Source organism: Branchiostoma belcheri, unplaced genomic scaffold (assembly GCF_001625305.1).
Source record: "Branchiostoma belcheri isolate BF01 breed outbred unplaced genomic scaffold, Haploidv18h27 scaffold17, whole genome shotgun sequence".
NCBI lineage: Eukaryota > Metazoa > Chordata > Leptocardii > Amphioxiformes > Branchiostomatidae > Branchiostoma > Branchiostoma belcheri.
The window spans coordinates 4,009,690-4,026,835 of record NW_017803157.1 but is presented as its reverse complement, the minus strand read 5'-3'; the positions used below and the strand labels follow the sequence as shown (position 1 = coordinate 4,026,835).

At 42.3% G+C, this 17,146-nt stretch overlaps 2 protein-coding genes across 2 annotated transcripts in view; one reads left to right on the top strand and one right to left on the bottom strand.

Moving 5' to 3' along the window:
* The window catches only part of LOC109466633, a 10,750-nt gene extending 2,701 nt beyond the window's left edge, over positions 1–8,049 (top strand). Inside the window, exons 5-11 of the mRNA XM_019764363.1 lie at positions 2,207–2,470; positions 2,756–2,928; positions 4,446–4,857; positions 5,365–5,537; positions 6,269–6,370; positions 6,621–6,729; positions 7,208–8,049. Of these exons, the coding sequence (XP_019619922.1) occupies positions 2,207–2,470; positions 2,756–2,928; positions 4,446–4,857; positions 5,365–5,537; positions 6,269–6,370; positions 6,621–6,729; positions 7,208–8,049 (2,075 nt within the window). The remainder of the gene's footprint in view (positions 1–2,206; positions 2,471–2,755; positions 2,929–4,445; positions 4,858–5,364; positions 5,538–6,268; positions 6,371–6,620; positions 6,730–7,207) is intronic.
* A 4,834-nt stretch (positions 8,050–12,883) lies between these two features.
* LOC109466632 overlaps positions 12,884–17,146 on the bottom strand; it is a 7,036-nt gene continuing 2,773 nt past the window's right edge. The window contains exons 3-7 of the mRNA XM_019764362.1: positions 16,922–17,125; positions 16,301–16,466; positions 14,998–15,099; positions 14,641–14,749; positions 12,884–13,725 (exon numbers count right to left, since the gene is read on the bottom strand). Of these exons, the coding sequence (XP_019619921.1) occupies positions 12,884–13,725; positions 14,641–14,749; positions 14,998–15,099; positions 16,301–16,466; positions 16,922–17,125 (1,423 nt within the window). The remainder of the gene's footprint in view (positions 13,726–14,640; positions 14,750–14,997; positions 15,100–16,300; positions 16,467–16,921; positions 17,126–17,146) is intronic.

The following is a 17,146-nucleotide window of genomic DNA, read 5'->3' as shown; positions in this document are numbered from 1 at the left end:
GACAAGGCCATGTGGATTTGATTATATGGATGACATCCGCATGGATTTAGTCCTCGTTCCCCCCCCCCACACACACACACAAAAAAAACAAACCTGTTTTAGACCAAAAAGATTTTTGGACCATACTGTAAATTGGTAAAAGCACCTCCAAGTGAGCAAATACATGTATATGCAGTAAATTGAGAAAAAAAATATTGGAAAACAATACTAAATGGCCTATAAACCAATCCCAAAGGAAAAGAAGAAAAATGTTAAGAAATGAAAATTAACAGTCTTGACTATTATTTGCCATTCCATGTTTCATCATTTGTTCAACCTTCCTTCTTCAACCTTCCGGCCTTGTTTCGCAATCAAAGCAATTTTTTTTTGCCAAACGTTTTTATTTTGCACGCTCGCATCAACTTTTGGGTTTTCAGAGGATGTCATCCATATATCAACACGGCCTAATGATGTGCAGGGATTGGCCCTAACCTTGTAAAGTTGCAATAAGTGTACCAGTTTGTTGGCCTAATACTTTAGCTGTTTATCTTCATTCTTACGAGGGCTATTCAAAAAAGGATCGTCCAGACCAACTTGTTGTACTTGTAAGTGGCTGTCAAAGTTGCATCAAAGTGCCTTGTATATTTTTACATTTGCATTCAACTCGAAAATGTTTCTCTTAGCTGATTCAGAATTTTAATGGTTGTGTTTAGAAATTTGGATTGTAATTGCAGTGTCAAACAAGTATAGACTGTGGCTGTATAACACAACCTTGCCAAAAGTCTTATAAACGTAAACAGAAGTAACTAGTATATATAAACAGCACCAAATAGCAGCTGTAGAAGTGAATTTTGTACATAAAATAGTACGGTGTTGTATGTTATAATGAGAGCTTGTGGCTACTATTGAAAGGTGCAGACAATTAAGTACCTCCTTTCTAGAAGGATTATGAATATAAATGTTACAAATAATTTGATGGGATCAAAGACCTCTTAAAAAGCTGTTTTTCTCCATTTATTTCCTGTCTATATTTGAAATTACAGATACTTCATGACTGTGTGGCTTTTATCGTAGACAGATTATATGTTCAGAGATTTCTAATTCTCTGCCATTATTGTATTTCATTAATTATGCAAATAAATTCTAATTGTCGTAATGTTTATTGTGTGAAAGTCCAATCATTTTGCATTATGCTAATTCGAACATTTACTCGTTAGTTACGCTAATGTTGGGGAAATTTACATAATTCATGCATGGCAATGACCGTCCCTAACTGTACTAACTGTAACCAGCCCGGAAAAGATCAAGAAACAGTCATGCCTTCAAATATCAGAGTTATCAACCAAGAATTGAGGTGTTAAAAAATTTGCATTTCCCCAGAACTATCGTATACTGGAACTCATTGCCACCAAGCGCAGTTGGGGCATCATCACTAAAAAGCTTTAAACAACTACTGCAATCAAATGTGCAAAGATTGAGTGTAATATAGGTGTTCGGTGTACATGTAGCAAGCTGCCGCCGCGCCGCGTGCCTGCGAAGCTGGTATGTTACGCTGAAGAGCAGTTATACCGGCTATACTGATACATATACAGATACTACCAATGTCACAAGAATGTAATTCTCATCAATTAACACTAAAGAACTATTGCACATTTGCAGAAATTTACTAATTTAATAAAACTTAGTAAAAGATTGTTTATTCATTTGACAAAAGGACTTTCATTGAAGGTTGAAACAAAATATTACATGCTTACGTCAATGGGAAAAATTCAAGGGAGCAGCAAAAACTGACCGCTATACCAAGTGACCACTATACAAAGGTGTCAATAGTACAGGTTTCACTTTAGTTTGATTTTGGTGAAGTGATAAAATACCCTCTTATTTCCCACTACATGTTACTTTGCTATACAGTCATGATGCATTTACTGCAGTACAGCACGAAGTTGTTTCATATGCATGAAGTGGTCATAGCACACTGTAGATGAGAAAATTCCTAAGTATTTTGAGCGGGTGTTACATGTAAAATACCAAATCTCCAGACAATCAAAGTGTAATCAGGAAAGCTCAGAGCGATGATCAGAACCAGTTTTGGTGCGGCACGCGATGGCAGCTAGTCCGTCGGACGGTTCAGCTAAAACCGGCAGGGCGGCTTTCCCGCGAAAGTCCACGCGTCCGGCAGGGATACAGGACCGACCGCTGCCTCCACTCCCTCTCAACGACGTTGCAGAAATGCAGGACGTAGGCCACAGCAGCCACGGCGAGGGGAGGGGAGAAACTGGCTCCTCGTCTCCCCGAGATCTCACTGAGCAGGCTCCGGAGGTGCCGCCTCACCGCGCCGAACAGCCTCCGAGTCCACCGCCCCGCCGCTTCGGATCCGGACGGTCTCTGGGGCGACCGCCTCAGCTCTCCGGTAGAAGGGCAGATGGGTATGACAACCTGCCACAGAGGCAAGACCACAAACACGTGCATAGGAATCAGGTGTATGCGGCAGGTTAGTTCTTTTTTTTTTAACAGTGTCGCTCAATGCAAAGCCATTGGCCACTTCTAGGCATAGAGCTAGAGGTATAGAACTGTAACAGCAACTCTTCTCCCTGAGTCAGAAACATCCTCACATTAGTAGGTCTAATCTTACTAAATAGCATGGTAATATTGAATGACTTCACTGTATACCATTTTTAGTGTCAGCCTTTTTAGCTTTCGTCCGCTCCCCACCATTTGCTACCAGTAGTGGCTAACACTCAGGTTACCATTTTTGTTCTTTATTCTCCAAATGCAGGTGCCACACACGAGTACACGCCTCTGAACCGGAACACTCGCAGCACCCCACCCGGCCCATCTACCCCGAGGCCAGGAGGAACAACTGATGAGGACCCTCAGCACTCCGGACAGAGCCATGGAAGAAGGGCAGATGGGTACGACAATCTGCCACAAACGCAAGACCACAAACACGTGCATATGAATCCGGTGTACACGGCAGGTTAGTAACAATGTTACCATGGTATAAGAATGATTAAATTGTAGTTGTAGTGTATGTATGTCTTGTTGCAATAGAGTCTAGAAATGGAAACATACATTGTACCATGTGCAATTGTCGTGCAATAAAGTTCTATTTTTTAATACTTTAACACTCTGTTATATAATCTATATTGTTTACTGGTTTTTATTTAGTTTTGTTGTTATGCATGATGTGGTTTCATTTTGTTTCGTTGTGCCATGCTTTCTTTTGTGAGAATTTTGGAAACAATAAAAAGAATGATTTATAAAAATAAAAAAAAAGTTCTATCTATGTAAAAGGCCAGTAGTCCATAGTCCAGTTAGGCCACACCAATTTAATTTGTTGTTTCTCGGATTCGCCCTATCCATTTTTTGCTGTTTGAAAAAAAGATTTTAGGTTTTAAATCAACTGCAAAATGCTCTCTGAAAGACATATTTTGGGCTCAACGGTTGAAGAAAGTCCTTTTCTTCCTAGTTTTTCAAGTCTTTAGAGTTTAGAAAGGGAAACATGTAAAAGAATGTTTCGATCTTAGTTAGAGACCACATGTTAGAGAATAATTAAACCTTTATTGTTACCGCATACATATACTCTGTACCTAAGATGACGTTATTCACAGGCTTTTAGCTAGGATTTTTTTGGTGGGCGTCCATTTTTTTTTATTGTATGCTATGCACAGTGAAGACATGCTGAGTGCAAGATTTTAGGGGGACTTTTTTGAAATTCATAATGCTCTCAAACACTACTTTCTGCATTTTCAGGTGTAAATTTGAGTTTTTTCCTTCAGTAAACCATCATTTTTGTATTTATAGTAAGGCTGAAGGGAGGCATGTGTGCATGGCAGGGGTTGGGAGTGGAAAAAATAGGGCGTCTTTAGGGTGTCCTACAAAAAAGTAGGGCGTCCAATTTCTTATTATTTTCAGTACAGGGCGTCCAAAAGACACCCTGGACACCCCCTAGCTAAAAGCCTGGTTATTCACACATGTATCATGTTTTATAATCTTTGTTTAATTCATTAATTCTAAACAGCAAATCATACTGATAGCAAAGGTGCCCTAGCACAGAAGGCTATATATTAAATACATGTACATGTATTATACCATTTTTCTATTGATTATACAAATGACCTGCACTTTTCATTGTATTAAATTTGACCCCATTTTGTGCCTGCACTTAGATTGTTTGTATATATTTGTTATTTATTTGTTATTTTGTAGTATTAAATATTTTTTGTTATTTTATGTTTAATGGCAGCGATTATTTAATGTTAATTAACTTGAGTGCATCACCATTGCTGTCTTGTGTTTCTTATTTTGTTACGCCCTGATAAAAAAAATGAAGCCGCCACACAAGAGTGTACCATTTTTCTAGCCTGAGGGTCAGCCTTTCTGGCTTTCGTCCGCTCCCCAAGATTCCCTACCGGTAGTGGCTGACACCCAGGCTACCATTTTTCCTCTTGATTCTACACATGCAGGTGCCGCACATGAGTACGCGCATTCGATCCCGGATGCTCGCAGCGCCCCGCCTGGCCCCTCTACCCCGAGGCCAGGAGGAACAACAACCACCACCGACGGGGGCCCACCAGACCCAACCGCTGCACATGTGTACGATGGGGAATGTGCCCCCCCTCCCCCGATGCCACGAGGACCAACCAACACCGACAGGGGCCCCTCCCCCCCCTCCCCCGACGCCAGGAGGAACAACAAACCCACCAGACCCGACCGCCGCACACACGTACGAGAACGGGGACGAGTTCAGGCAGGGGCTTGGGCCGCCGCTGAGCCGCGACGTTCTCGGCGCCCCGCCTGGTCCCTCTTCCCCGAGACCAGCGAGAGGAGACAATGGGCCAGCCGACGGTCAGGCGGACAGCCCGGACCAGCCTCCAGGTAGGAGAGTCAAGTTTTACCTGCACCTTTCAGAATTTAGGAAGTATGCATCACACTGAAAACACAGTACTTGCATGGCTAGTGCACAGCTCCAGTTTTACCTGCACTAACCTGCATGTACCCAGTACATGGACCAGTGCAGGTTAGGTGCAGGTAGACATCAGAAATACCAGGTCCTGCACAGCACCAATTTTACCTGCACTAACCTGCATATACCCAGTACATGGACCAGTGCAGGTTAGGTGCAGGTAGACATCAGAAATACCTGCACAGCTCCAATTTTACCTGCACTAACCTGCATATACCCAGTACATGGACCAGTGCAGGTTAGGTGCAGGTAGACATCAGAAATACCTGCACAGCTCCAATTTTACCTGCACTAACCTGCATATACCCAATATTATATTCAATATTACTGTAAATTGCATTTGTTTCTACAACAACTCGCTCAACACTCAAATGCAATTAACAGAAGATGCTTACAATTTTTTTCTCTCTTTCTCCTAGACAACGGCAACGCGGAAGAAGGACGCTCCATCTGGGAACGACTGCGCGATCGTTGCACAGGCCGACAAATCGGCTTCATCATCGTCATCATCATCACGTCTGTCATCATGGTAACACTGATGGTACACGTGATTCTGATGCACACCGGCTCCCCAACGTCCCACCTTGACTCGGTAAGTTTGCTCGCTTGTTTGAACATCTTACAAAAGATACCTTTCTTGCATGCTTACTCTAGCCTAGGTACCATCCTGGTTAGTTTACGTCCACTCCCACAGTCGCTACCGACCAACCAGTCTGGGACCAGGACTGTGGGAGCGGACATAAACTAACCAGGATGGTACCCAGGCTATGCTTACTCACTCAGGACACAAATTTTGAGTTGTGAAACTTATTTCGTTTGGGTAATTTATTGCTTTTATTATGTAATGTTATGTGCAAATATATCAAATAAAAATTCAATAGTACATTGCATATTTAGTCAGAAGGAGATGAGGCTTGTGAAAATGAAATCCTTCAAATAATGCTCTTACTCTCTTAGTCTAAGTGAAATAGACTGGATTCAGTGTTCAATGTTTCAAAAGTAGTGCACCTGGTGCACATTAAACACGTTCGAATTAATCTATGGAACATTTCATTTTGTAATATGATATTGTAACTGATATATTGTTATTAATAGTAGTTTTTGGTAATTGTTTATTTATTTATTTATTACAATTCACCACAATCATACACATGTACATGGAAGGCATGGTGGAACAGGTGGACCTAAGCACACCTTTTCAAGGCCACAATGCCGACAATTGTACAATAGTTTTGTTTTGTAGTAGTGTTTTCTTACTGCGACACATTGTACCATGTACAACTGTCCAGCAATAAAGTTCATTCATTCATTATCTGTTTGTAGCCTGTGCCCACCAATGGAGGAACGGACACCGCTGACGCTACTGGACATGCCTGGCAGAGCTCTGCTGAACCGAGGACTGTGACCTTGGCTGACATCATCAAGGTCAGAAGCTGTCCGATTAGGCCACACCAATTTGATTTGTTGGTTCTTGGATTTTTTTCAGAAAAAAATATGAAAATTGTAAATTATGTCATGTGTGATGGAATGTTTCTTTTTATAAAGTCTTTAATCCTTTGAGACATTTGATATTGAATTGTAGAGTAGAGATAGATATTTTGAGTCTGCCAGTGCTACTAAAGTTTCCTGTTAGTCTTATGTCTACGTCTGAAGTTTGTAAATAACCGTCACACAGGTTGATCCGGCCCGCGGGCATGGCCCTCCTGACCCAGTCCCTGCGAAAGTGGAAACTGCCGGACCTACCCGAGCCACCATGGCCAGACCGCTTTCCGTGGACACTAAAGGTTTGTCATTACTTACTGATTGCTGATAGCTGCTATAACCACCCTTCAGCATAACTCGCCAGCTTTTGTATCTGTATAGCCGGTACAACCACCCTTCTGCGTAACTCACCAGCTTTTGTATCTGTATAGCCGGTACAACCGCCCTTCGGCGTAACTCACCAGCTTTTGTATTTGTATACTAGCCGGTATAACTGCTCTTTGGCGTAACACACCAGCTTTTGTATCTGTGTAGCCAGTATATTAAACTGCCCTTCAGTGGAACACACCAGCTTCGTTTCTGTATCTGTATAGCCGGTATAGCCGCCCTTCGGCGTAACACACCAGCTTCTGTATCTGTATAGCCGGTATAGCCTCCCTTCGGCGAAACACACCAGCTTCTGTGTATACATACTCCTTCCAGCCACTTCCAGAAGCCCGGTAGCGGCTAAGTAAGGAACTGGCGTTTTGTGACAAAGCTCCTTCCTTTGTATCGCTGTAGAAGTGCCTGTGGGAAGCAGCAGCGCACGGGTCATCACCTTTGGTGACGCGTCGGGGCCTGGAAACCTGCGCGGCGCACGCGCGGTCGCAGTTTCCCCCGACAACGAGATCTGGGTGGCTGACCAGACCAAAGCGCGCGTCCAGGTGTACAGCATGGAAGGTGCCTTCCTGCGCCACTTTCCCCAAGCTGCACCATACCCAGGAAAGGAGCCGGTTGACGTATCCTTCGACAGAGAAGACCACATCTGGGTCTTGCTGAATGGGTACCCTACCAACGCCGATACGATGGTGGAGATTGACAGGGAGGGCGATCTCAAAGCCAGCTTCGACCTTCCCAACGATGTGAAACGTGGGGCATCCCGTGGAATGGCGGTGGGCTTGCAGGTGTATGTCACCTGGTCTGATGGCTACAGTGGCGGCGTGCAAGCCTTCCAGCCTGACGGGAAGCTCCTCTGGGGCGTCGGCCAGCAGCAGGGAATGAAGAGGCCAACGAAGGTCGCCACTAGCATCGAAGGGTACGTCTACGTCTCCGACTTCAGCTGTAACTACATCTACATGTACACCACAACCGGACAGTACGTGAGGAAGTTTGGAGGTCCGGGATTGAGCGGTGGCCGCCTGAATCGTCCCGAAGGCATCTGTACGGACAGTTCCGGTCACGTCCTTGTGGTGGACTCAGATAACCATCGTGTCGTGGTGTACTCGAGCCGGGGCGCGTACGTCCGCGACATCGCCATCCCCCGCCGTGCAAAATACCCCTATGCAGTGGGGATTGCAGTCGGGCCGGGAGGACAGTTGGTTGTGATCAACAAAAACACAATCTTCGTGTTCCCCTGCTACTGACAAGGCCATGTGGATTTGATTATATGGATGACATCCGCATGGATTTTAGTCCTGTTCCCCCCCCACACACACACACACAACAAAAAAAACAAACCTGTTTTAGACCAAAAAGATTTTTGGACCATACTGTAAATTGGTAAAAGCACCTCCAAGTGAGCAAATACATGTATATGCAGTAAATTGAGAAAAAAAATATTGGAAAACAATACTAATGGCCTATAAACCAATCCCAAAGGAAAAGAAGAAAATGTTAAGAAATGAAAATTAACAGTCTTGACTATTATTTGCCATTCCATGTTTCATCATTTGTTCAACCTTCCTTCTTCAACCTTCTGGCCTTGTTTCGCAATCAAAGCAATTTTTTTTTGCCAAACGTTTTTATTTTGCACGCTCGCATCAACTTTTGGGTTTTTCAGAGGATGTCATCTATATATCAACATGGCCTAATGCTGTGCAGGGATTGGCCCTAGTCTTGTAAAGTTGCAATAAGTGTAGCAGTTTGTTGGCCTAATACTTTAGCTGTTTAGTCCAGGTTTCGAGGCCTATTCAATAAAGAATCATACTGACCAACTTCTGTTACTTGTAAGTGGCTCTCAAAGTTGCATCAAAGTGCCTTGTATATTTTTACATTTACATTCAACTTCAAAATGTTTTCCTTAGCTGATTCAGAATTTTAATGGTTGTGTTTAGAAATTTGGATTGTAATTGCAGTGTCAAACAAGTATAGACTGTGGCTGTATAACACAACCTTGCCAAAAGTCTTATAAACGTAAACAGAAGTAACTAGTATATATAAACAGCACCAAATAGCATCTGTAGAAGTGAATTTTGTAAATAAAATGGTACAGTGTTGTACATGTATGTTTTAATCAGAGCTTGTGGCTTGCTGTTGAAAGGTGCAGACAATTAAGTACCTCCTTTCTAAAAGGATATGAATATAAATGTTACAAATCTTTGGTGGGATCAAAGACCTCTTAAAAAGCTGTTTTTCTCCATTTATTTCCTGTCTATATTCTAAATTCCAGATACTTCATTTATGGCTTTCTTTTATTAGGCAGATTATACCTTCAGAGATTTCTAATTCTCTGGCATTATTGTATTTCATTAATTATGCAAATAAATTCTAATTGTCGTAATGTATATTGTTTGAAAGTCCAATCATTTTGCATTATGCTAATTCGAACATTTACTCGTTAGTTATGCTAATGTTGGGTAAATTTACATAATCAATGCATGGCAATAATCGTCCCTAACTGTACTACCTAATATGTCACAAGAACAGTAATTCTCATCAATTAACACTAAATAACTATTGCACATTTACAGAAATTGAGTTTAGTAAAACTTAGTAAAAGATTCTTTATTCATTTGACAAAAGGACTTTCATTGAAGGTTGAAACAAAATATTACATGCTTACGTCAATGGGAAAAATTCAAGGGACCAGCAAAAACTGACCGCTATAGCCAAGTGACCACACACAAAGGTGACCACTAGTACAAGTTTGACTGTAGTTTGATTTTGGTGAAGTGATAAAATACCCTCTTCTTTCCCACTACAAGTTACTTTGCTATACAGTATGCTTTTACTGCAGTACAGCACGAAGTTGCTTCATATGCATGAAGCGGTCATAGCACACTGTACAATGTAGATGAGAAAATTCCTAATAGTATATATATAAGTATTTTGATTGGGTATAACATGTAAAATACCAAATCTCCAGACAATCAAAGTGTAATCAGGAAAGCTCAGAGCGATGATCAGAACCGGGTTGGGCACGGCACGCGATGGCGGCTAGTCCATCTGACGGTTCAGCTAAAACCGGCGGGGCGCCAGCAAGCGCGCCGCCCCACAAAAGTCCACGTGTCCAGCAGGGATACAGAACTGACCGCTGCCTCCACACCCATTCAACGATGTCACAGAATTCATAGTGTTTCTCTGTCCATGTGAAAGGGAAGAGGGAACTGTTTATTGAAGACTAGTGACCGTCAAGACAACACAGTAAGCCCCTCTCCTGGAAAACATCTGCAGTTCAGTTTATTTCGCACTTTAAATAAGAAATAACTCAGGTAACGGGTAAATGAAACAAAACTATAAAATACAATACAATACAATACTATCTACAATAATGAAAAGTAGTAATGAAAAGTAGTAAACAAGGAAACATAAACAAAAATTAGGAATGTGTGGAATGTCTTCAGCTACACTGATCCCTTTACCTCACCTTTAAACCGTCTTCGGGATGAGGAGCCTCCGCCTATTGTAACACGAGTGTTACTCATGTGCTGTACTTCATTCCTTCATTCATGCATTCACTCACTCATTCATTCATTCATTCATTCATTCCAGTTTGTTAGGGTCATCTCCCTCCATGCCTCCGCCTATGGTAACACGAGCGTTACTCAAGTGCTGTACTTCATTCATTCATTCTTTCTTTCTCTTTATTTCCTCCCGTTGGAGAGCAGTGTCACACTAATACAAAATAATAGTCACTTTACATATATGCTAATTAAAATATGCTAATTAAAATTTATCTTGTAGGATATTCACAAGGATGATCAAACGATCATAATGTCGGCAATTACGTCACGTATAACACTATAGGGTATTTTCGTTTGTTATCTCCCATTTGCACCGTAATAAAATGCTCAAAAGGCATCAAAAGTCTCTGGTTCAGTCCTTTTTGCCTTCACTTTAAGACTCAAGCTCTTCTAGCTAAATCCTTTCTCAGCTTCAACACCATTCTGCACGTAGAGAGTAGAACCCAGGGAACTTTGTCCTCTCTGTTATACCCCTCCCTGGCTAGTGCTTCTTCCTAGTTCTGGTCCTCTCTCCTCAGCCTTCTCTCCAGTTCTTCCCTGCCTTCTCATTCATTCATTCATTCATTCATTCATTCATTCATTCCAGTTTGTTTGGGTCATGTCCCCCCCATGCTGCCCAGCCCTGCATCAGGAGTTTCACTTTGATTCCTCAGATCTTTCAGTCCCTCTGGTCTTTCTCTCATGATCATCCCTAATCTGGTCTAAGCCCACCTCTTTCCTGGTCTGCTACGTGACTTTTTCTTGTTGGATTTCCATTGGAATCACTGTTCCATCCTTTCGTCATTTGACAGAATTTTGCCACTCATGACAGACAGAAATTTTGCCCAATGTGTAAAGATATGGAAAGGGATGTCAGTAAACTAAACTTTAGTCTACATGTACCAGCAAATTTGTTGCCCCTCAGACTTCAAGATCTTTAAGTTAGAGCTCTTTGATCCCATCAAACGATTTGTAACATTTATATTCATAATTATCCTTCTGAAAAGGAGGTATTTGATTGTCTACACCTTTCAACAACAACAAGCCACAAGCTCTGATTATAACATACAACACCGTACCGTTTATTCACAAAATTCACTTCAATCTACAGATGGTGATTGGTGCCATTTAGTTACATGTAGTGCTGTTTATGTGCATGAGACTTTCGACAAGGATGTGTTATAAAATCACTCAATGAATTAAGCAATGGTAAAAAGTATCAGCCTTGAGTCTGCCACTGACTGCTTATTAAGTGTTTACATCAATAGGGACATGTTGTTACTCTGCAAGATACTTTTTAGATATAGACACAACAGATATTAATCTGGAATTGAAGCATGGTTGTATTACATGATGTTACTCTCCAAGATACTTTTGAAATGGAAGTAGTTAATAATGGAAATTGGAATATGGAATTCAAGCATGGTTGTGCACACAAACATTACTGTTGTTTCTTTAAAAACAAGTCAGTATGCAGCAAATTATGTAGAAGGAATATGCAGGTGAACGCAGAACCCTACAGGTTTATCGAGGTGTTCCCCTTAAATACAATTGATTTTATAATTACTTTTGGTCAGTTACAGAATCATGTATTACAATTATCTTTAGTATTGTAAATAAAGAAGAAACAAAATGCTTCACCTAACAAAATGCTTCACCTAACCCAAAATACAGAACAATAAAAACACTGGCTTGCCATGCTCTCTCTGGTAGTATGCAACTTTGGCTGGCAGTTACATATCACATGATTGCTACTAGTACTGGCAATTGCACCTATCACATTTTTTTCAAATTGCTACTATCACAATTGATACTACAATTTTGTACTATTACATTCTCTACTGTTCTTTTGAGCCACAGTCTACACTTGCTTGACTACAATTACTAGTCATACAAGTCACATTTCTAGACACGATGTTCAAAACTCAGCTGGGAGGAAAACATTTCCAAGTTCAAGGCAAATGTAAAAATATACAACTACAAGGCACTTTGGTGCAACTTTGACAGCCACTTGCAAGTAACAGAAATTGGTCAGTATGATTCTTTATTGAATAGGCCTCGAAACCTGGGCTAAACAGCTAAAGTTTTAGGCCAACAAACTGCTGACTTTACAAATCCTTGCTCAGCATTAGGCCATGTTGACATATGGATGACATCCTCTGAAAAACCCATAATTTGATGCGAGCGTGCAAAATAAAAACGTTCTGCAAAAAAAAAGTTGCCATCATTGTGAAAAAACTTTACCAAACATGATATGGCGAATAATAGACTGTTCATTTTCATGTCTTCATGTTTCTTCTTTTCCTTTGGGATTGGTTTATAGGCCATTAGTATTGTTTTCCAATATTTTTTTTCTCAATTTACTGCATATACATGTATTTGCTCACTTGGAGGTGCTTTTACCAATTTACAGTATGGTCCAAAAATCTTTTTGGTCTAAAACAGGTTTGTTTTTTTTGTGTGTGTGTGTGTGGGGGGGGAACAGGACTAAAATCCATGCGGATGTCATCCATATAATCAAATCCACATGGCCTTGTCAGTAGCGGGGGAACACGAAGATTGTGTTTTTGTTGATCACAACCAACTGTCCTCCCGGCCCGACTGCAACCCCCACTGCAGGGGGATATTTTGCACGGCGGGGGATGGCGATGTCGCGGACATACGCGCCCCGGCCTGAGTACACCACGACACGATGGCTCTCTGAGTCCACCACGAGGACGTGACTGGAACTGTCCGTACTGATGCCTTCGGGATGATTCAGGCGGCCACCGCTCAATCCCGGACCTCCAAACTTCCTCACGTACCGTCCGGTTGCGGTGTACATGTAGATGTAATGACGGTGGAAGTCGGAGACGTAGATGTTGCCTTCACCGCTAACGGCGACCTCCGTTGGCATCTTCATTCGCTGCTGCGGGCCGACACCCCAGAGGAGCTGCCCGTCAGGCTGGAAGGCTTGCACGCCGCCACTGTAGCCATCAGACCAGGTGACGTACACCTGCAAGCCCACCGCCATACCGCGGGGTGCCCCACGTTTCACATCGTTGGGGAGGTCGAAGCTGGCTTTGAGATCGCCCTCCCTGTCGATCTTCACCATCGTGTCAGCGCTGGTAGGGTATCCATTCATCAGGACCCAGATCTGTCCATCTCTGTCGAAGGACACGTCAAACAGCCTCTTTCCTGGGTACGGTGCAGCTTGGGGAAAGTGGCGCAGGAAGGCACCTTCCATGCTGTACACCTGAAGATGCGCTTTGGTCTGGTCAGCCACCCAGATCTCGTTGTCGGGGGAAACTGCGACCGCGCGTGCGCCGCGCAGGTTTCCAGGCCCTGACGCGTCACCAAAGGTGATGACCCGTGCGCTGCTGCTTCCCACAGGCACTTCTACAGCGATACAAAAGAAGGAGCTTTGTCAAAAAATGCCAGTTCCTTACTTAGCCACTACGAGGCTTCTGGAAGTGGCTGGAAGGAGTAGAAAGTACGTATACACGTACAGAAGCTGGTGTGTTACACTGAAGGGCAGTTATACTGGCTATACAGATACAGAAGCTGGTGTGTTACGCCGAAGGGCAGTTATACCAGCTATAATATACAGATACAGAAGCTGGTGTGTTATGCCGAAGGGCAGTTATACCGGCTATAATATACAGATACAGAAGCTGGTGTGTTAGGCTGAAGGGCAGTTACATACCGGCTATACAGATACAGAAGCTGGTGTGTTACGCCGAAGGGCGGTTATACCAGCTATAATATACAGATACAGAAGCTGGTGTGTTACGCCGAAGGGCAGTTATACCGGCTATAATATACAGATACAGAAGCTAGTGTGTTACACCGAAAGGCGGTTATGCCAGCTATACAGATACAGAAGCTGGTGTGTTACGCTTAAGGGCAGTTTAATATACTGGCTACACAGATACAAAAGCTGGTGTGTTACGCCGAAGAGCAGTTATACCGGCTATACAGATACAGAAGCTGGTGTGTTACGCTGACGGGCAGTTATACCGGCTATACAGATACAGAAGCTGGTGTGTTACGCTGAAGGGAGGTTATACCGGCTATACAGATACAGAAGCTAGTGTGTTACACCGAAGGGCAGTTTAATATACTGGCTACACAGATACAAAAGCTGGTGTGTTACGCCAAAGAGCAGTTATACCGGCTAGTATACAAATACAAAAGCTGGTGAGTTACGCCGAAGGGCGGTTATACCGGCTATACAGATACAAAAGCTGGCATGGTGAGTTATGCTGAAGGGTGGTTACAGAAGCTATCAGCAATCAGTAAGTAATGACAAACCTTTAGTGTCCACGGAAAGCGGCCTGGCCATGGTGGCTCGGGTAGGTCCAGCAGTTTCCACTTTCCCAGGGACTGGGTCAGGAGGGCCATGCCCGCGGGCCGGATCAACCTGTGTGACGGTTATTTACAAACTTCAGACGTAGACATAAGACTAACAGGAAACTTTAGTAGCACTGGCAGACTCAAAATATCTATCTCTACTCTACAATTCAATATCAAATGTCTCAAAGGATTAAAGACTTTAAAAAGAAACTTTCCATCACATATGACATAATTTACAATATTCATATTTTTTTGTGAAAAAAATCCAAGAACCAACAAATCAAATTGGTGTCGCCTAATCGGACAGCTTCTGACCTTGATGATGTCAGCCAAGGTCACAGTCCTCGGTTCAGCAGAGCTCTGCCAGGCATGTCCAGTAGCGTCAGCGGTGTCCGTTCCTCCATTGGTGGGCACAGGCTACAAACAGATAATGAATGAATGAACTTTATTGCTCCACAGTTTTTAAACACTAGCATGCAATACAGAGCTACTTTTTTAGTTGCGCTGCCACGTGCTAGCGATTGTACTCATCGATCAATCAATAAACAATTATTATTATTATGAATGTGTGGCAGTAAGAAAACACTACTACAAAACTAAACTATCTTACAATTGTCGGCATGGTGGCCTTGAAAAAGTGTGCTTAGGTCCACCTGTTCCATCATGCCTTCCATGTACATGTGTATGTGGTGAATTGTAATAAATAAATAAATAAATAAATAAACAATTACAGTAACTACAAACTACTACTTAGTATTACAAATTTACAAACAATATACGAGTTACAATATCATATGGTCATTTATGTTATACCTGGCCCGCGATTACGTTCGATACGGGTGTGTGATAACTAGCGGTACAGCCTGCAGTTGTTTTTTTTTGTGGTACAGCTTACAAATGTTCCATAGGTACAGTTTATGTTCCATTATTCGAACGCATTTCGCGTGCACCAAGGGCGCCGCTTTTGAAACATTTAACACTGAATTCATCAGTGTATCACAATTAGTGTAACTGTTATTTGAAGGATTTTATTTTCACTAGCCTCGTCTCTTTCGGACTAAATATGCAATGTACTATTGATTTTTATTTGACTTATTTTCACATAACATTACATAATAAAAGCAATAAATTACCCAAACGAAATAAGTTTCACAACTCAAAATTTGTGTCCTGAGTAAGGCCATGTTGATTTGACATCCTCTGGGAGCCCAAAAATTGATGCACGCGTGCGAATAAAAAAAAATTTTGCAAAAACAAAAGTTGTTTTCATTATGAAATGTACACGGTCATGAAGGTTGACCAAATGGCACAGAATATGGTTTGGCGAATAATCTACTCTTCAAATTCATTTCTTTACAATTTCGTCTTTTTTCGTTTGATTTTGGCATTCTACGACATTGGTATAATTTTTATTTATTTTTTTGTAACTTACGGTATATTTTTGCTCATTTTGCAACTGTTTTGTACGATTTACAGTATGGTTGAAAACTTTTTTTTTGGAAACAGCCGAAAATCCATGCGCGCGCGGATGTCATCCATATAATCAAATCAACATGGCCTAAGTAGGCATCCAAGAAAGGTGTGTTTCAAAGATGTTCAAAGAAGCGAGCAAACTTACCGAGTCAAGGTGGGACGTTGGGGAGCCGGTGTGCATCAGAATCACGTGTACCATCAGTGTTACCATGATGACAGACGTAATGATGATGACGATGATGAAGCCGATTTGTCGGCCTGTGCAACGATCGCGCAGTCGTTCCCAGATGGTTTGTCCTTCTTCTCGGGGTCTATGAGATGGAGCAAAAATAAATGTTTTTTTTAATTTTTTTTAATTTTGGACACTTCAGATGTCAGTTAATATTCACATCACTCCCCGTGGTCTGCTGTCATTGTTTTCAGAGGCAGTCAGCTTCAGACTCCCTGTGACATGTAATCCATTTAATTTTTTATGATGTTTCGGGTCAATTTACATGTAGCTACTAGAGGGGAGAACCCTGGGTTCTTCTTTCTCCTCTTAACGAGAAATAATAAATCATTTCTAACAAAAGAAGAACTGTTACAGTAAACAGAAAAACAATGATGATAACAAAGATTACAAATTGATAATACAAATAAAAATTTGTGCAAAAAGTATGTAGGAGACAGGAAAATATTCCTTTTTGAACCATGATCAAATTGGAACAGCAGAAAGGACAAATAAATCATAAATCCTAACAAAACAACGATTATTCCACTCTCCTACCTGGAGGCTGGTTCGCGCTGTCCGCCTGACCGTCGGCTGGCCCATCGTCTCCTCTCGCTGGTCTCGGGGAAGAGGGAACAGGCGGGGCGCCGAGAACGTCGCGGCTCAGCGGCGGCCCGAGCCCCTGCCTGAACTCGTCCCCGTTCTCGTACGTGTGTGCGGCAAACGGGTCTGGTGGGTCCCCGTCTGTGGTTGTTGTTCCTCCTGGCGTCGGGGGAGGGGGGG